Below are 20,914 nucleotides of genomic sequence, written 5' to 3'. Positions count from 1 at the left end.
AAGTTTGAGTGGGCTGCAGATGTGATTTTTTGTAATTTATGAGAAGGCCTAGATTGTATAGGCAAGAAATAGTTCATAGGAGATTGGTCCGTAACAGGGTCTTTTTGGAGGCTACTAGGAGCCAATCGTCCAGATAAGGAAATATTTGCAACCCTTGACGACGAAGGTATGCCACCGCCAAACACTTGGTAAATACTCTGGGGGCAGAGGAGAGCCCGAATGGGAGAACCTTGTATTGGTAATGTTGATTGTCCACCTGGAAACATAGGTAGCACCAAGAACTGGAGTGCATGGGGATGTGTGCATAGGCATCCTTAAGTCCAGGAAGCACATCCAATCCTTTGGTTGAGGAAAGGGAAAGATGGATTAGAGAGAAGTCATTTTGAATTTCTCCCTGTAGAGATGTTTGTTCAGGGAATGAGATCCAATATCAGACGCAGTCCTCCTGATTTCTTGGGAATTAGGAAATATTGGGAGTAGAATCCCAGACAGGATTGTTGGGAAGATAACCTTTGAATCCAGTTGTTCTGTAGAAGATTCTGAATTTCTTTCAGTAGAGGTTCTTTGTGAGATGTTAATTGTTTTTGCGGAATCCAATGTGGAAGGGTTGGGAGGGATGAGAAATGAAGTTGGTAACCGTGGGCTATGATTGATAACACCCACTGGTCCGATGTGATATGAGTCCAGGCGGGAAGAAAATTTGATAATCTGCCTCCTACCATGGGGTGATGGGATGGTGGCGGAATTATTTCTAAAAACTGGTTTGAGTTTTTGCGGGCTGAGGGTCAGCTTGTTGTCTAGGCGGGCGAGAAGCCCTTGCTCTTTGGCGAGAGGCTGCAGGTTGGTATGGCTGCTGCCTTGAAGGTTGGTAGGGTTGAGGTCTGTAGTATAAAAACGGTTTATAGGACTTAAAGGGTGGTCTTCCGTATGACCCTGTAGGAATGTATTGCCTTCTTGAAGTAGATGGCTGATGTGGTGAAGTTAAGGAGAGGACAGCCGTCTTCTGTTCCTTAAGCTTCGATACAGTTTCCGTGAATTTCTCTCCAAAAAGGTTGTCTGGACGACATGGCAAATTCGCTAATTTGTCATGGACATTGTCTCGTATGGCGCTGGATCTAAGCCATGCGAGACGACGTGCTGCCAAAGTGTTTGCTGAACCTCTGGATGAGATGTCAAATCCCTCATAGACTGTTCTTAACAAATGCCTTAAGCCTTTCTCCATGCTTCCAGCCCCAGATTTTTCTCTCATAGACGTCTCCACTCCCAACTCAGCCCTCCAATCCTGGTCTAAAATAACAGAATCAGTAGCAAATATACTATGTCCCCTGACAACAAAAAATTTCAAACAATGCGCCCAAGAGTCAACCATGGTTTAACGAGGAACTGCGAAAACTCAAACATCTACTACGACAAAGAAAGAAAATGGCGTAAAGCCCCATCACTGACCTCCCTAGCTGAATACAAACGCTCCCTCCACTTTTACAAGAACAGCACCTTGAAAACCAAAAGGGACTATTATGCCCACAAGATCCATCACCTCATCTTAGATTCGAAAGCTCTGTTCAATTACATTTCCAGTCTCACAAAAACCATCACTCCAGTCATTCCAGATGACCTAGCACAGAATAAAGCAGACGAACTGGCTCTTTACTTCAGCAGAAAAATCACCGACCTCCTCAAACAGCTGACACCAAACCCATATGCATCCTCTAACACATATCTACACCCAAAGACATCTCTCAACTCCTTCGAACCCATCACCATTTCTGATATACAAACGGTTCTGAAGAAAATGAAACCATCATTACACCCTTTCGACCAAATCCCTACCAAAATGCTCTTACTAATCCCGGATACAATATCGAAAACTCTAGCCGACATTATAAATTGTTCCCTATCCCAGGGTATCTACCCAGATGACCTTAAAACGGCATCAAACCACTCCTTAAAAAAACCAAACTTAAACACCAGTGATCCCAACCTCCCGTTTATAGCAAAAGTCATGGAAAAACTAGTAAACACACAATTATCTAATTACATTGAGGATCACCAAATTCTATCCCCTAATTAATTTGGATTTCGCAAAGCATTAAGCACGGAAACGCTACTACTGTCTTACAGACTTCCTCCTAGCCAGCATCGATAAAGGTCACGCTTACCTTCTAATCCTTCTTGACTTTTCGGCGGCATTCGATACGGTCAACCATCACAACCTACCAAACCAGCTGGCAAACATTGGAGTTACAGGCTCAGCACTGACCTGGTTTAAAACCTCTCTGGAGAACAGAGGATACAAGGTCAAAATTCATGCCAAAGAATCTCACAACCATCCATCCTCGCTAGGGCTTCCACAGGGCTCTTCCCTTTCACCCACCCTTTTTAAATGCTTACCTGCTCCCACTCTGCCAACTCCTAATAAAACTAAACCTGAAACACTTCCTATTCGCAGATGATGTTCAGATTGTAATCCCTGTAAAAGAATCCATTACAAAAACATTAGAATTCTGGGACAGCTGCCTAATTGAGATCAAACACCTCCTCAGTCTAAACTTAATTCTCAATGCTTCAAAAATGGAATTTCTCATTATAGCCCCGGAAAACAATAACATCGCCTCAAACCCACCAGCCAACCTGCAAACCTCTCACGTAAGAGACCTAGGAGTTATCGACAACCTTCTCAACCTAAAACCATTCAACCAAACGACCAAGGATTGCTTTCACAAGTTACATATCCTTAAAAGAATTAGGCCACTCTTCCACTCCCAGGACTTCAGAACAATTTTACAAGCAATAATATTTTCCAAGTTAGATTATTGTAATTCTATTCTACTAGGTCTCCCTGCTTCCCATACAAAACCTCTACAGATGGTGCAGAATACAGCTGCCAGAATTCTGACTAACTCCAAGAGATTCGCCCACATCACCCCAAATCCTGAAAGCCCTTCATTGGCTACCTATTCACTACAGAATTATGTACAAGTCCATCACCACCATTTACAAAGTCATACATCAACACGCCCCGCTAAACTTACAAATTCCTTTAAAAACACACACCTCTGTCAGACCCATTAGGGAGTGTTATAAAGAATCACCACATGTTCCACATGCAAAAACCTTTCAACACAAATCCCTCAAAGACAGAGCGCTATCAACAGCAGGACCACTTTTATGGAACTCCATCCCAGCTGAACTGCGTCAGGAACCATGCCTACCAATTTTCAGGAAAAGGCTAAAAACCTGGCTTTTTAAAAAAGCCAATCCAGACAGACTGATCCCTGCTACCGTCGTCACAAACACATTGTTATAAATGGGTTTAAACACCAACACTGTCATCAACCTCATTCTCGACATCATTTCTTCCACATTGGAATTAATTTTGCATCTCTGTAAATAATTTGCTGTCAATTAATCTCTCTTTTCTTCTTCTTCCTCTGCTCCCAGTTGTGTACTTCCCTGTTTTATTGTAACTGCAATTCCTGCACCAGTTATAGTTGCTCAAGTTTTCTGTATAATGCACACCCTGTTAAATGTAAACCGGTTTGATGTGACCCCTGTCTTGAAAGCCGGTATAGAAAAGTAGTAAATAAATAAATAAAAACTGTGATATTGAGGAGGCAAAGCCATATCTGGAAAAACTCTGTTGGAGATTTGTTATAAGTGCCTGTAAATTGTCAAACGGGTACTGAGTAATACAAAATTGGTAATTCTGAATTCGCGTATTCAACATTGCTGAATTAAAGGATTTCTTTGCAAATTCATCCAACAGTTTATGGTCTTTGTGAGGTGGTGCATTCGAATGAATACGGGATTTTCGTGCCTTCTGCATCGCTGACTCAACAACGACAGAGTTATGCGGAAGTAAGAAAAGGAGAATCTTTCATCTTATATTTTATATCAATTTTCCTAGAAGTTGGAAGCATGAACAATGGAGTGTCCCAGGATTTCTCTATCAGCTGTGTTAGAACAGAATGCTGTGGAAGGGCTATTGGTTCTGTGGGGGGCATCAAAAATCTTCAGTATGCCCATCATTTCCTGGCATGGACCAGGCAATTTTCTGGTTTCTACATTTAGAAATTTACCAAACTTCTCTATAAATTGAGCGTAAGATAAATCTTCTGGGGGTGAAGATGGTTCTGGAGGTATCTCTGCCGGGTCAGACGGATAACCCATGGAAGAATCTGCAGAGGTATCCGCATCATATTCAATTGGGGATGAATGTGGTACTGGATGATCCTTGGGTACTGGACCTGGTGTAACAGGAACTACTGGGACTGTTGGAAAGTTGGTAGGTTGGGTTTGAATATTTGATTTATCTACTGACTGTAGAAATTGAGACAGAATGCTGGTAATTTGGATCATGGCCTGAGTAGCAAGACCCAAGGTGGACGGTACCTGTGTTGGTTCCGTACTTGGCGGCAGAGGAAAAGGGATTACCTCTTCTGAACCGTTCCCTGGTGTGGGTTGAGATTGGCCTGGACTTGATGCCCCGATGGAAATTATAGACTCAGATGTTCCAGGTGAGGTAAGAGATGTGGGCGAGATATGAGGAGGCAAAACCTCTGGATCCGATTCTAAATTTGGAAGAGGAGAGACTGCTCTTCGCCTCTTATGGCCCGAATGGTATTTCTTATACTGTTTGTGTGTAATTTGCGTCGGCTATGCACAGATATGCGTCGACAACATGTCTATTATATGAGATGTTTAGACAGGAATAATTGTGCGATGTGTCAGTGGTATAGTTGCTGCGACAGAAAGACGCAGCTTCGACACAGACGAGTCGGTGCGCCGGACGTGTTTTGATGCGAACATCCTTTGCTACATCTGTGCGCCATATGTCCTGTGGCGCGTCGATGCTTCGGGGTTTTTTTTAGCTGTCTCGACTCGTCCAACTGCTGGCCATCGATGCGTCGAGTCCGTCCATCCCCGGCACCGTGCCCTGGTTTTTCACTGGTAAGCAGCGGTGGGTGTTTTTGACCTGGGAGGCTCAACTGATGAAGCTCTCCTCGAAGAGGGAGACCTTTTCCTTCTTTTTGGTCCTGATGACCTTACTGAAACCTCAGAAGGTGCATAGGAACCTGAAGTCTTGGAACGAAGGTCCTGTATTTTCGCTGCTGGGCACGTGGGGGACATGCGTCCACAGTCCGCACAATTAAATTTGGTCGTGGGAAGGTCCCAGACACAAATAACAGGACTTGTGGCCGTCAGTGGCAGACATAATCTTACCTCAAGAGTAAAATTTGAACCAGGACATAGCATTCTTCAATCTGCTGTTTGTTTGAAGAGGATTTTCACTAGTTTTTCCTTTAACTTCAGAAAGTTTCTCTCACAGGAGAGCAGAGCTCCGCGTGCCAACTGCCGCGTGGAAAAAAACTGACTGAGGAGTCTGAGGTGAATCAGAGAGGATATGAGGGAGCACCCGGCTGAAAGACTTTGCTTTACTTAGAGAGCTCCGCCACCTAGTGGCACGGAAGACGTACCCAGACAGCATGGCTAATTCAGCTGCTTATCTACATGAAAAGTATATATATACTGAGACATGGGTTTGATTTGTTTCCATCTGCTGGTAGAGGAGCATAACCCACTGGTCCTGAATCCATCTGTCGGGGTGCAGGAAACCTGGATTAGTAACTGTTGGAAACAGGTTGCTGGGCTTGATGGACCCAGTATAGCAACTTATGTTAAAATCCCTATGATAAGAGGTGTAAAAAGGTCCGGGTAGGGCAGGAACTATTCTGGTCCTAGGCTTTTGCAAAGCACAAAAAGCCTGGTGCATAAGGAGCACAAATTCTGCAGAAAAGGCTCCTTGCATCCCTTATGGTCCCTGAGGGTCTGGGTCTACCTTAGGCCAGAACTTCATGCCCTTCTTCCCTAAGGAAGATTCTGAAGGGGGGGGGGGCCAGACAGCATGAGAACTCACAGGATCTGGAAGCCTTCTGAATCTGAAATGCTCAGTTCTGTGGCCACTGCTGTAGATGCCCCTGTGGTTACCCCCAAAGGGGACAGGCTGATGTGCACGGAGCAGGAGAGGGACCTTGGGGTGATAGTGTCTAATGATATGAAGTCTGCGAAACAATGCGACAAGGCGATAGCAAAAGCCAGAAGAATGCTGGGATGCATAGAGAGAGGAATATAGAGTAAGAAAAGGGAAGTGATTATCCCCCTGTACAGATCCTTGGTGAGGCCACACCTGGAGTACTATGTTCAGTTCTGGAGACCGTATCTACAAAGAGACAAGGACAAGATGGAAGCGGTTCAGAGAAGGGTGACCAGGAAGGTGGAAGGTCTTCACAGGATGACATACGAGGAGAGATTGAAGAATCTAAATATGTACTCCCTGGAGGAAAGGAGGAGCAGGGGTGATATGATTCAGACTTTCAGATACTTGAAAAACTTTAATGATCCAAAGACATCGACAAACCTTTTCCATCAGAAAAAAATCAGCAGAACCAGAGGTCACGAGCTGAGGCTCCAGGGAGGAAGACTAAGAACCAATGTCAGGAAGTATTTCTTCACGGAAAGGGTGGTGGATGCCTGGAATGCCCTTCCGGAGGAAGTGGTGAAGTCTAAAACTGTGAACGACTTCAAAGGGGCATGGGATAAACACTGTGGATCCAAGTCTAGAGGGCATGAATAAAGTGGAGACATTCAAACACTGCACGGAGCGGCAGTAGCCACAGAGGCGTTCACGGAGCGGGATGCCAGTGGCCAGTAGTTGGTGTTCCACCTTCACGGAGCGGAAGGATGGAGGGCTGCTATTTCCAAAAAAACAAAAAATAAAAACAGGGGTGGGTAAGAGTATGGGGGGCAAGGGGGTGGCCTGCTTGTTGCAGCGGTTGCTACCTCCAATTGAGCTGGATGTCACTTGGATGCAGATTCAAAGCTGCTCTCTAAATTGGGTGGAGGGGAATTAGGGCTGGAGGGTACTGGAAGCCAATAGTAACAGGTGGGAGAGAGAAAAAGGGGAAAAAAATGGATAAAGTGCGTAGCTTGCTGGGCAGACTCGATGGGCCATTTGGTCTTCTTCTGCCGTCATTTCTATGTTTCAGCCAGCTGCTCTTGTTCTTTCCAGTGGGGGGGGGGGGGGGGGGGGGAGAACGACCACAGATGCCACCTCCAGCACTGCTTGTTCAATGTCCTGTTCACAAATGGGAAAGTGGGAACCCGCTACAATTGGAAGCTGCCTGGTGCCACAAGCCACTTATATGCATCCTCAATTCATGCTTTTAATTTAAACAAATTTACATCCTGTTCTATCAATGCCAATCTAGTTGATACCAGGTGAATTTCTTCATCACCTTATGCCTCAAGTTGCTTAATTTACATAACATTATTCCATCTTCCTTTCTCCAGGAAGATGTAACAGAGCAATCTGACAAACTAGAGTAACAAATCACCAAGACCAGATGGTATAAACTCCAGAGTTCTGAAAGAACTCAAAAATAAAACTGAAGCCTTATTACTAGTAATCTAACATCTTATTTAAATTGGCTACAGTACCTGAAGATTAGAGGGTGGCAAACATAACGCCCAATTTTAAAAAGGACTCTAGGGGTGATCCAGGAAACTATAGAGCAGTGAGCCCAATGTTGGTGTCAGGAAGAAGCTACTCTGAAGAACAAAAATTACTGACTATATGAACAGACTAATGTGGCAGTGCCAATCTAGACTTAGCAAAGGGAAGTCTAGCATTATAAATCTGTTAGATTTTTTTTTTGAAGGGGGTTAAATATGTGAACAAGGATGAATCTGTCGATATAGTGTATTGGGACTTTCTGAAAACATTTGACAAAAGTCCCTCATAAGAGACTCAAAAGGAAATTAAAGTCCTGAGATAGAAGGCAATAGTTTATTATGGATTGGTAACTGGCTAAAGGATAGGAAACAATAGAACTGATAGTCATTTCCTCTTAGTGAAGAAAGGTACAGTGCCCCAGGACCACTGCTTTTTAATATATTGATAAATGATCTGGAAAAGGGAGAGATGAACAAGGTCATTAAATTGTGGATGACACAAAATTATTCAAAGATCATGAGTCAATTGTGAGGAACCTTGCAAGGCTGGAAGATTGGGCGTTTAAATGGCAGATTAAATTAGAATCAAGGCCTACATTACATTTCATTTCAAGTCTAGTAATAAATGTTGTGCACCTTATTCTATGTAATCGCTAATAATCCTGGATTGTATGCAGCCACTTTACTTGGCGTACCCTGCCTTAGGTGGATCTCTTATTCAAAAAGGCAGATAAATCCACATAAATGAATAAAGTGGACAGGCGAAGTGATTCATATAAGAAATAATTCAAACTACAGATCACAATGCTGGGTTTCATATTAGGCATCACCACCCAGGGAAAGGATCTTGGAATAGTTATGGACAATGCAGTGTGCAGAAGGTAGCATGCAATGAGAATGTAAGGTATTATTAGGAATGGAAAATACAACAAAGGATATTTTGCCTCTGTGTCGATCCATAGTGTGCCCGCAACTTGAATATTGTATGCAGTTGTCGTCATCCCATCTCATATACAGCAAAACTAAAAAAGGTAGAGAGGACAACCAAAAGGGATGGAACAGCTCACCTATGAGGAAAGGCTAAATATGTTAAGGCTCTTCAGCCTAGAGAAGAGACAGCAGAGAAGAAATATGATGGATATCTATAACATCTTGAGTGGTGTGGAATAGGTAAACAGGGAACCCTTTCAAATAGGACTATGAAACACTCCATGAAGCTAATAGGTAACATTCAAAACAAATCAGAGAAAGTATTTTTTCACTCAGTACACAATTAAACTAAGGAATATGTTGTCAGAGGAGAGACAAAAGCAGTTAACATAGCTATGTTTAAAAATGGTTTAGCCAAGTTTCTGGAGGAAAGGTCCATAAACCATTAGCAGCCATGTAGTCTTGGGAAAGCTACTGCTTATCCCTAGATATGAGCAACAGGACTGGATCTATTCTTTGAGATCCTGCTGGGTACTTGTGACCTGGATTGGTCACTATTGGAGACAGGATGCTGGACCTATGGTCAGAATTTTTGGGTTCCTTATTTCAGAGTTCATCATATACTGATCAGGTACCAAAATCAGTTATCAGGGTATTAAGCAAGTTTTATTCTTTATTTATAATTTTCAAAATACAAATAAAAATGATTACATCCAAGTAAAGTCTTGAAAAAGAAAAAAGTATTTCACAATTACTTATTAGAAAATATCAAGCATTTACCAATTATATATTTTTCTCATATTCTTCTTGAATTAAAAATTCAAAGAACGCAAAATCAAAGTACTTTACTTTTATACAATTGTATATATTCAACCCTTAGAAAATAAAAAGAAATAAAAGAGGGCAAGTGAAATCAAACAGAGATTCTATAGAACTTCCTTATCTTAAAAGTGGCATTTAACATAGACTAAACTGGGACATCATATTGATAACCCTCAATTAATTGACCGGGGAAGAGGTAGTTGGTCTTCTGGCATCTATGAATTTATTTATTTAAATAATTTATATACCGGAGGTTCCTGTATAGTATACATATCACCCCGGTTTACAAAGAACAGTAACTATCGCTAAAAAATAGCGGTTTACATAGAACATAGAACATAAAAAAGAAGTTTTTACATTGAACAAATCTAAGTAAGCAAGTTTTTACATTGCATAAATTAATTGAAGTAAGCAAATAGTGTATGATATTTAACCGTTAATAAACAAGCAGTTAATAAATCAATGAATAACATGGAAAAATATGAAGTCAATATGAGTAAATGTATGTAGTATGTATGAAGTCAGCATGTGTAAATTTCTGATTGAAAGGAATAAAATAATAGATCTGAATAAATCGTTGTGGGCTTGAAAAGACTTTTCTTCGTGTTCTTGGCTCTAGGGGAAAGCTTGTTTGAACAGCCAAGTCTTAAGTTTCTTGGCGGAGTTGTTCTGATTGAAAAAAAATGAAACTGTCATCCCCTTTCTTAATTATACATTTACATGGATATGGAAGCATGAATACGAAACCAAGAGATACAACATCTTGTCTCAAAGATAGAAATTCTCTATGTTTTTCTTATTTGAGTAATTGGAGCTAGGTCTGGGTATATTCTTACTGTTTGACCATAAAAATTCAAGGGAAATTTTCTGAAGAAATTGCGCATCACATTATTAAGGTCATACACAGAAATAAATGCTACCAACAGTGTTTTCCTCTCCAATACATCCGTATCAGTATTTTCCAAAAAGCTAGTTAAATTTAAGGGAATAGCAGGTATTGGGGAGGGCCCTGCAGCAGAAGGTCTATTACTACTATTTAGAAATCTACAAAAGTTTATAGATGGCATATTTTCTTCTGTAAATTCCAGTCCTTCTCTAAAGAGTCTCTTCAAGGTAATGAAGGGAATTTCCCCAGCAACTTTTGGAAAATTCATAATGCATAAATTTAAATGTCTGATGTTTTCCAAATTTTCCAAACGTTTAGAACAGGCCATTTGCTCTTGAATTACTGCTACATTTACAGCTTGCAGAGACTGAATTTTATTTTCAGTCTCTACCATCTTATTTAATGTCTCCGTTGCCTGTTCTTGCATTCCAAGTATTTTCTGTTGGACATTATAGTTCAGGGAATCCACTTTTTGCTCTAACCGTTTCATAGCCTGTCCTTGGCCAGCTACCAGATCCCAGAGCGACTCAAGTGTCACAACCCCATGTTTAGATGTAAGAATTGAAGGTACATCTCCCATGCCGATAGATGTTGAGTACTGACCTCGGTCCAGCGAAGCTCCCTCGATATCCTCTACGAGGTTTGCCTCTTGGCTCGAGGCCCCCGAGGTTCCCGCTCCCGCAGAAGCCTCCGTTTCTGACCGGGAGACTCTCTTCACCGTCGTCCCACTTCCTGGATCGGCCTCCACCTCCCCAATCGCATCAGCCGCGTCATCGACGTGCGACCAGGAAGTCTCTCCATCTGGGTCGCGCTGTGCCGGGGGGTGGTCTGGTGTCCGGGCTGAGAGAAGCCTCGTCTGCAGGAGCTCCCCGCTCTCCCCCGCGGGGACTCACCTCAGGTTCACCGGCACTCTCTCCTTGTTCCAGTTGGTTCAGAAAGCGGATGATGTCAAGTTGCCCGGTGGAAGGTAAGGTCTCAGGTGGAAAGATTCTTACCTTCCCCTTTCTTTTCGAAGGCATATCAAAAAAGAGGAAAAATATTTTCAAGAGAAAAACTCGAGCTGCCGCCGTTCGGCTCCGCGTCTATGCCGCCATCTTGCCCCCCGTATTAAGCAAGGTTTAAAGTGCTTTATAATCCAAACCAGATGACAACATAAATATAAAATATTATATATGAATAGCTGTAATCTTCTCACCAATTGTGCACACTACAGAGGCTTCACAGTACAGTAGTCATGTTAGGGCATATCGTGAAGGTGGTGTGGTGTAGTTAGAGCACTAAACTGAGGAGAACTTGAAATGAGTAAGACTCTCCTTCAGTACTGACTGTATGACCAAAAGCAAATCCCTTCACCTCCGCTTCATCCACCTCTGACTCCATAACAATAAATTTATTCTTTTCAGGTATCTAGAACAAGTGTCCAGACCAGTGCGACCAGGTTATCCAGGCAAAAAGCCGCTGCTTGGATAGTTTTAAGTACTAAAATAAAGTTCACGCTGATGCAATATCGGTATGCATAAAACAGGCGCTCATGATTGAGCACCTGCTCTCCTAACACGCGCCCATCCACATTTCCTGGGCGCCTGATTTAATATTTAAATTAGCTGCCAGAGTAAAAAGGTGGTGCTAGGGGAAATTGTGCATCCTAGCATCTCCTTGGCATCAGGCGCCCAGGAAAGGTGGCTGTCAGAGTGGGTTAGGAAACAGATGCTCAATACGAACAACCGTTTTCTCCCACTACCTGCACAACATATACCCACAATTTACATAGCCTGGACTGTGTATATTGGACACCCAGAAATTATGTTTTTCACAAATATTTTTTTTTTTTTTTACCAATTTTGCTTTCTGTGGTCTCTCCTACTTAATATTGCAACGATACTTGTAGTAATTTCGGGTTTTTAAAATGAACCCTTGAGTGCGGCAGACCTTTATGTCAGCCCCAGGCTGGCATAAACGGGTCAGTTCTGTAAAGTGTACTCAGCCGTGTGCACTTTCAAAATGCTTTTGGCCGCATGTTTTCAAGGGGCATCTATTACACTGTATTACTCTGAAATAAGGAACCCAAACAGAATGTTGGGAATTATTAGAAAGGGAATGGTGAATAAAACGGAAAATGTCATAATGCCTCTGTATCGCTCCATGGTGAGACCACACCTTGAATACTGTGTACAATTCTGGTCGCCGCATCTCAAAAAAGATATAATTGCGATGGAGAAGGTACATAGAAGGGCTACCAAACTGATAAGGGGAATGGAACAACTCCCCTATGAGGAAAGACTAAAGAGGTTAGGACTTTTCAGCTTGGAGAAGAGATGACTGAGGGAAGATATGATAGAAGTGTTTAAAATCATGAGATGTCTAGAACAGGTAGATGTGAATCTGTTATTTACTCTTTCAGATAGTAGAAAGACTAGGGGGCACTCCATGAAGTTAGCATGTGGCACATTTAAAACTAATCGGAGAAAGTTCTTTTTTACTCAACGCACAATTAAACTCTGGAATTTGTTGCCAGAGGATGTGGTTAGTGCAGTTAGTATAGCTGTGTTTAAAAAAGGATTGGATAAGTTCTTGGAGGAGAAGTCCATTACTTGCTATTAAGTTCACTTAGAGAATAGCCACTGCCATTAGCAATGGTAACATGGAATAGACTTAGTTTTTGGGTACTTGCCAGGTTCTTATGGCCTGGATTGGCCACTGTTGGAAACAGGATGCTGGGCTTGATGGACCCTTGGTCTGACCTAGTATGGCATTTTCTTATGTTCTTATACCGAAAGGGGTTTAGTGCCTCGAAAACACACAGCCAAACCCCCTGAAAACTAATAGCGCTTATCACATACAAATGCATGTTGATGAAGCTAGTTAATTACTCAGCATTCTGTAGGTAAAATGTACAGCCAATCCCTTGGGCAGGCATTAATTTACGAGCAGCCCGGAAAAGTGTACAGAAAAGCAGAAAATATGCTTTACTATTCACCCTCCATTTTACTATCCTAGCGATATTAAGTCAGAGGAACCAAACTGTAAAAAAAATAAATAAATAAATACAATTTTTAAAAATGTGCCAGCCAGTCTGGTTAAGGGAACAGACGCTCAATTTTACCAGAATCAGTTTTCCTAATCGATCACTGTCAGCGGGTTCGGAAAACTGGCACTCATAAAATTGAGCGTTCGGGGGGAGCGAGAGAGAGGCAAGAGGAACACTAGACGCTTACCTGCTTAGCCAATTCGGTGAGAGAGGAGAACAGCTGCGACGGAGCGCGACCGGGTTGGCTGACGTCATCTCTGCAGGACCTCAGGATCTTTAAAAACCCGCAGCTGAGCGGCGCGCGGCTTTGACCAGCTTCGACCGCCTCTGTCTATTTTTGATCCTCCCTGATTGACTTTGCCAGAACAGGTAACTTTTCTTGAATTCTTTATGGGTAAGAAGCGTAAGGCAAGAGTCTACACCTCCTCTCCAGCCCCAAATAATATTGGGCCTATGGATGCCCATGTCAATAGGAAAGTGCCACAAATGGACTGTGAGAGTGCCACTCTTGAAGTGTCCCTGAGTCCAGGCAATGGCTCAATTACTGCCCCTACTACCCCTAACTAATCAAGCTAGATATTTCACTTGCATGCAGCTCCATCACTGCTCTCTACATTAATGGTGGGGGTGGAAGGGGAATAGAACAAGGAGCTAAGAGTAACAGATAAGAATGAGAGAAAAAATGTGTGAGGCTTGCTGGGCAGACTGGATGGGCCATTCGGTCTTCTTCTGCCGTCATTTCTATGTCATTTCTATGTTTCTACACCTCTGCAACCTCCAGGAACTTCAAAAGTGGAAGGTTCTGTCGAGGACAGTCAAGCAAGTGCGAATAGGGAAGAGGATTTCTCCCTTCTCCCCAAAAGCTCTTTGGATGGACCATCTCAGAGAACTGTAGATAGACCTGCACTAGGAGCTCCTTGTAAGAGTCTGTTAAGCCCTAAAGAGCCAACAGATATTACGTTGAGAGACTTGTGAAGGATGTTAGTCAGACTAGACTCTAACGTCTCAAATGTGAATGAATCTCTTACTTCACTAGTAAATGTGAACAAGTCCTCAATTGAAGAACAGGGGAAAAAATTGTTTGAATTGGAATCTGTTATGAAATCTTTAACTGGTAATGTGCAAAATATTCAAAATGCTGAAAATATGCATATTGTAGTCTATCACTACATTCAGAAATTGAAAACATAGAAAATATGCTGCGTATTAAAAATTTACACTTAGTTAACTTCCCAATAACGAGGTTATTGTCACCATATGAAATGTTCAAGAAATTTCTAATAGAAAACCTTGCCTATGAAATAGATAAGATTCCAATTATATCTAAGATTTTTTATTTTCCTATGCAGCCTAGAACTCCGCTAGCTGGAGAGCTAGAGAAAAGTCCAGGGATTTCTTCTTTTTTAGAGGAATCTCTGGATATTATTAATAAACGAGCGACTTTATTTGTTTCTTTCTCTCTCTCTTGAGAGAGAGAAGGATCAGGTACTAGAAAAGTTCTTTAGGAACAAGGAATGCTCCTTTTGTGGGAAAGAGTATATATATTTCCGGATGTCTCGAGGCCTACCCAGGCACAAAGACAGTTTCTTGCCCTGAAAAGTAGAGTCCTTGAGATTGGGGCTACCTTTTATTTAAAATTTCCTTCAAAATGTTATATTAGTTCAGGGAAATAAATTTATTTTCTCAGACCCCACACATTTGGAGACCTTCCTTGTAGATAAATCTGAGACAAAGAGAGTATAGTAACATCTGAATTAAGGCCAAAGTAAAATCCATTGACATCTTCTCGCCTCCTTGAATTGTTTGTATTTATGATTTATAATTAGCTCCCCCCTTTTATAATTTCTTGTTCAACATGTGATTGATTTTCAGAAATTGATATTGGAAATAAGTTTATGGATGTTGTATAACAAGATTTCTTTTCTTATTTTGAATTTATGGATGATATATAAAAAAATTTTCAATAAAGTATAAATTGAAAAAAAAAAAAATTGAGCGTTCGTTTCCTGAACCCACTATTAGAGCCACCTCTCCTGGGCCAAGGAGGCACTAGGGGCGCATAATCGTCCTTAGTGCCTCCTTTTAGTACGACCCCTCATTTAAATATAGGATTGCACGCCAAGCGCAGGCTGGGCACGCACTAGGAGAGCGGGCACTCAACACAGAGTGCCCGTTCTCCTGCGATCTTTACTGTATGGGCCTGAAAGTTTGCCACATTGCAAGGGTACATTGGCCGTGCGGGAATTTGTTCGCAAGACGATGATTAGCTAATAGCCTCATTACATGTAAGAACATGCGATGAACGCTACTCGCTAATCCCCGTTTTGCATCGGGGTTTATGGACACGCGTCGATCCACGCGCTAGCCGCAGCGCACGGTATTACATCGGCCTGATTGTGATTCTATCGAGGTGAAAGATGCTCGGTTAATTCCAACTACTGTTACATCATCAATGAATAGCAGGCAGCTCTTCATAGCCACGCGTTAAAAGGTCACAGGTGTAAGAACTACTACAGAGTAAGCCCTGCAGCAGAAGAGAAGAGAAAAAGGGAGCACGAAACAAAATTAGGAAACAAGGCCGGCGCGTAAGAGAGCGAAAGAAACACTCCTGGGAGCCACAGACAGTAAAGAGAGGGGTTACAATACTAACTGAAGCCCCGGAAAGCGTCTCGGGCATCTTGTGGCTTCAGACCAGGCCTGAAGGTCACCGGCAGTCTTGGTTGCGGTTCATGTAGTACTACCACTTCGTCCCCCTTTACACGGTATAAAGCGAGCACCCGCTCTCCTGTCACCAGCTGCAATCCCGCCAGCGAGAGCTGCGGCTTCTCCATTCCCCGGCCTCCGTCCCGCACCCTCCATGGTGCGGCTGAAGAAAAGCCGAGGCCCGGAGCGCGCAACGGGGAGACCAGTCCTTTACCTTAAAACACAGCAGCCTAGCAACTGGAGGACGGCTCTATGCCTACTTCACTGTCCCGCACCCTGCAACAGCAGCGTTATTGATCCGTCTCACCTGCGCACCACACTAATCTCGCGAGATTGGGGTGGGGGCTCACAGTCTGTGCGCTCCAAGCCTCGCTCTGAATTCTGCGCGCTAAGGACTTGTAGGCGTCGCGCTGATGTGTCAGTGCTAGGATATTGCACGGTTTGGAAGCTGCGTGCCAGTTTTCATTGTTAAACTGATAAGAGTATGTTTCTTTTGAAATTGTGATCCGCCCAGAGTGGATGATAGCGAGGAATATAAATATATGCAATAAATAAGTACTAAAATGGCCCTGCAGGGGGCCAAAAAAACAACTCTTGTTCAGAAACTGGATCACTTGCCACCTCTGACAATATTTTCTGATTTTTTTTGCCAATTTTCGAAAGGGAAGTGCTCTTAGCATCTGTGATCACTGCATATTTTTTTGATTGCATAAAAATATATTGCAACTCTTAAACAGAACTTATTGCCGTGTTCAATTGAATGCAAGGTTTACAAAAAAATATAAAGTGTTACCTTTTTATTTGAATAACAATATATTTCTTGACTAGCTTTCTAACGGGCCAATACAGTAAGGAGCGGTAGGAAGAGCTGCGTTAGTGCCGGGCGCACCCGCGTTTGCCGCACGCACGATCCGGCTCACCTACCGCTCGATACTGTATTAAAATCGCATGCAAATTCAAGCGATTGAACCCAGGAACCCAAATTCAAGCGATTGAACCCAGGATACTGTACAGGCGATTGAACCCAGGATACTGTACAAGCGATTGAACCCAGGAACCCAAATTCAAGCGATTGAACCCAGGATACTGTACAGGCGTTTTATACAGCGCCTATACAGTATCCTGGGTGCGCTGGTACCTGTCATTTCAAATGACATTTGAAATGACAGGCACTAGGAAGTGGATCCCAACTTTAACCAAAGAAAACCTAAAATCCCCTCCCGAAGCGACTCGACATGTAAAATATGTAAAACCTAAAACCCCCTCCTCCCGAAGCGACTCGACATGTAAAATATGTGAATAAGTGTAACCAACTTACTTTTTGTTTCTTTTTCAGCCCTTTCAGCCTTCTCTGCCGTCCTCTGGAGGGGGCAGCCGGCGGCGAAAGCGGCTTCCAGCGGCCCCTGACGGCGTACGCTTCGCTGACTAGAGCGCCCAAATTGACGGGCGCTCAAGCTAACGAAAGCACATGAACGCACGTGCGTGACGTCACGGCGTACGTCACGCACGCCCGTCCATGTGCTTTCGTTGGCTTGAGTGCCCGTGCACTACGGGCATGCGTTCGTCCGTCTTCGCCGGCGGGGGCCACTGAAAGCCGCTTTCGCCGCCGGCTGCCCCCTCCGGAGGATGGCAGAGAAGGCTGAAAGGGCTGAAAAAGAAACAAAAAGTAAGTTGGTTACACTAATTCACATATTTTACATGTCAAGTTGCTTTGGGAGGAGGGGGTTTTAGGTTTTTAGGTTTTACAAATTTTACATGTCGAGTCGCTTCGGGAGGAGGGGATTTTAGGTTTTTAGGTTTTACATATTTTACATGTCCAGTCGCTTCGGGAGGAGGGGATTTTAGGTTTTTAGGTTTTCTTTTGGGGGGAAAGTTTGTTATCTACCCTTACCCCTGCCTCTAACGCAGGGGTAGGGGTAGGCGGTAAATTAGGTTAAACGCGCGGCTAAACTGCAGGTTAAAAAGGCGATAGTCGGGGCGCGCATTACTGAATGGGGGGGAATAGCTAATCCGATCGTTTACATCTCATATACATGCCGCGGGCGGAAAGGGGTACCCGTTGATTTAAAGAAGCGGTAAGGATGGGTTAAAAGGGATAGTGAATCGCGGGTTGGGCTAACGCGGCCAAATTGTGAGTAGAAAGCAGGTTAGAAGCAGGGTAACCGCGGCCACACTTTACTGTATTGACCTGTAAGTGTCAGAAAAAAAGAGGTCTTTGGTATTCTGTTATTTGTGGATATTCTGTTGTTTATTAATCAAAGCCATTCAATAATCAATTATAAAAAAAGAGGTCTGCCAAAATAACTAAAAGAAAACATTTTTGCTTTTGTAGTTTTGATGCTTTTGACTTGCCTCATCCTGCTGCCCTGGAGCCCTTTGAAACTGGCAGATTCTGTAAAATAAGCAACTGTCACATTTTATTTGGTTAAAAAAATGTGTTCTTCTGGAGCCTCCTAGAAAATCATTTATTTTATTATTATTTATATTCAGCTTTTTACCACTTCAAAGCAGATTACATTCAGGTACTGTAAGTGTTTCACTATCTCCAGAGGGCTCATAACCTAATTTGTACCTGAGGTAATGGAGGGTGAAATGACTTGCCAAAGGTCACTTGATTACATGCTTATTCTTTCAGCCTAGAGTGAGTTATAATAGACATATTCACCAAAAGGGTGAGCTATATCACAGTTACAATTACAAACTTAACAATTATCACTTTTCTCTTAAGAAATTTCTTCCACTCCAACTTATCCGCCAATTCAGTTTTCACCCCTTCATCCCTCCTCTTATCAATCACATCACTCTATTACATCTCCTAATTCAATCCCTGTTAAAATAATTATTCACATTTTCTGCATCACATGTTTTACCATCAACTAGTTAGAACCAAACTCAACTCAGCACCTCTCCTGTCTATGAACTTTAAAATACTTTTACAAAGAGCCATGTCTCCTCCACCTCCACCGGGAAGAAATTCCATGCACCCACTACCCTCTGTAAAGAAAAAATGGTGGATGCATGGAACATGTTGCGTGTGCTGGCCGCAGCAGGCCCGAGGTCGGGCCCACATACCCCTGATTGCCTGCTCCAGTGCCTGGTTCCACCTCTCTTGCGGCCGTGGGTAGCCGCCTCCGTGCTCGGGCTGCTCCCATTGCTCCCAGCTCCTCCAGATGTTCCAGCTCCATCATCTTTCATGCCTCTCCCTAGGCACGCGCGCACACTACCAGGCTACCTTTAAAGGGGCCGCGGCGGGAAACCATCCCTGAATGATGACATCACTGGGTCCCGGTATATAAGGCCGGGCCCAGCCAGTGTTTCCCTGCCTTGGCAACAAGTCTCCATGCTTGCCATGTGCTTAGTTGCTTGTTCCTGCGTTCCTTTGTGTTCCCGGTTCCTGGTTTGTTCCTGCTTCGTCTGTGTTCCTGATTCCTGATCCTGCCTTGCTCCTGGTACCTGTTCCTGCTCCTGAGTCCCGCTTCTTCCTTGTTTGTCTACGCTTCTGATTGATACCTGGCTTGACCCCTGCTTCGTCTGACTATGCTTCTGATTGATACCTGGCTTGACCTCTGCTTTGACTATGTTCCTGCTTGACTCCTGGACTGACCTTTACCTTGCCTGACCATCCTCTGCTTGACTCCGGTTTGACCCGTGTCTGTTTGCCACATCTCCTAGCCTGCCGTCTGCCCTGATTCCGATCTGCTCTACCACACCTCTAAGGAAGTGATGAGAATTATAATGCTAAATTAATTGGACGGATGGGCAGACTGGATAGGGCCTAATGGTCTTTTTCTGCCATCATGTTTCTGCGTAACGTCTTGTGAAAAGTAAAATAATTTAATTCAGCTTGCATGATGATTTCTTTATTTTTTGCTTTACCAGGGCTAAGGTATAGTCTAAAAAAGTCTGGACCATTTGGAACTTGTGTTACACATCCCATCACAACTTATTATATTATAAGGTATCAAATCAATTCTCTCATATTGCAGCCATAGTCACGGTCAACCATCATGACAGAGTGAAAACCACATTTGTCAAATGTCACCTCATGTATTGACTTTTTAATATAGCATGAGCATTTGGATCCAGATCATATGAAGAAGAGATAATGATTAACTCACTTTTTCATAAGAGGAAAAAGCAGAGAAATGTGCACATGAGCAATAAAATGTATGATAGAAAATAGATATAATGTGGAGGTGTCTTTGTTGGTGCTGCCCTTGTATGTGATTGCAATACGGGCCTGTGTCATGCTGACCTGTTAATTTAGACCTGATTTAGAATGAGATGATGAAACAAAATGCAAGAAGTGAAATTATGATTAGTCCATCTGAAATATTTATTTTTTTTAACCAAGATATTGTAATAGGTAAAGAACATATAAGCTTGGTTGTATGCATTACATTTTCAGAAGTACCCTGAGTGTACTTCTCATGTAACATTACATTAAATAAAAATAGATACTTAATACTGTTTTAATGGCTTGCATATTTGTATTTTTGGGGGTAGCAAAGAGGGAACATGTTTTTTTATTTCTATAAATGCAAGCCAAATACTCTCTGGAATGTAATTCTTACAGTGTATTGAATTAGTCCAGTAACAAGATCTCAGCATCTTTGTTGAGTCTTATTTCCATTTATTTATATGTCGCCTATAGTGAGGCCCTAGTGTAGGGAATCAGCTGATGCAGTGGCTGGCAAACCATGCTGACTCAGCGATTTCAACACATCTTCACTTCCTTATCTCTGACCTTTGCACTGAGCGCAGCAACATTAGCACATCTTAAAGCTCTAGCTTATAATTAACCCCCACTGCCTAAGGACAGGATACCTGTCTGCCACGTACACAGCTGCAGGCAAAAGACAGACACATATATGGTATAGGCTTCAGCAGCCAATGAAATGATCTGTATGCACCTCCTGAACCAATGATCTAATGACACATCTGTATGCTATGAATGTATGTACAATAAAAAGAGGCCCCCGAGGGTGTTCGGGAGCCTCGCCGAGCCTTGGCCGCGAATCCTGCCTGATGTG

The 20,914-nt window shown here is 42.9% G+C and overlaps 1 protein-coding gene across 8 annotated transcripts in view; it reads right to left on the bottom strand.

The window, feature by feature from the left end:
* Positions 1–16,310, bottom strand: part of LOC115099757 (cytochrome c-type heme lyase) — a 102,119-nt gene extending 85,809 nt beyond the window's left edge. For 2 of the 8 annotated variants that reach the window (XM_029617561.1, XM_029617555.1), the window contains exon 1: positions 16,096–16,239. Coding sequence is in view for 3 of the 8 variants with exons in the window: in XM_029617559.1 (XP_029473419.1) it covers positions 15,829–15,855 (27 nt within the window). In the remaining 5 variants the exon portion in view is untranslated. The other 6 variants (XM_029617562.1, XM_029617557.1, XM_029617559.1 and 3 more) reach the window with 6 other exon arrangements.
* Between the last annotated feature and the right edge of the window lie 4,604 nt (positions 16,311–20,914).

This window comes from Rhinatrema bivittatum, chromosome 10 (assembly GCF_901001135.1).
Source record: "Rhinatrema bivittatum chromosome 10, aRhiBiv1.1, whole genome shotgun sequence".
NCBI lineage: Eukaryota > Metazoa > Chordata > Amphibia > Gymnophiona > Rhinatrematidae > Rhinatrema > Rhinatrema bivittatum.
Note: the sequence above shows the minus strand (reverse complement) of the source record. Positions and strands in the feature narration are given on the sequence as shown.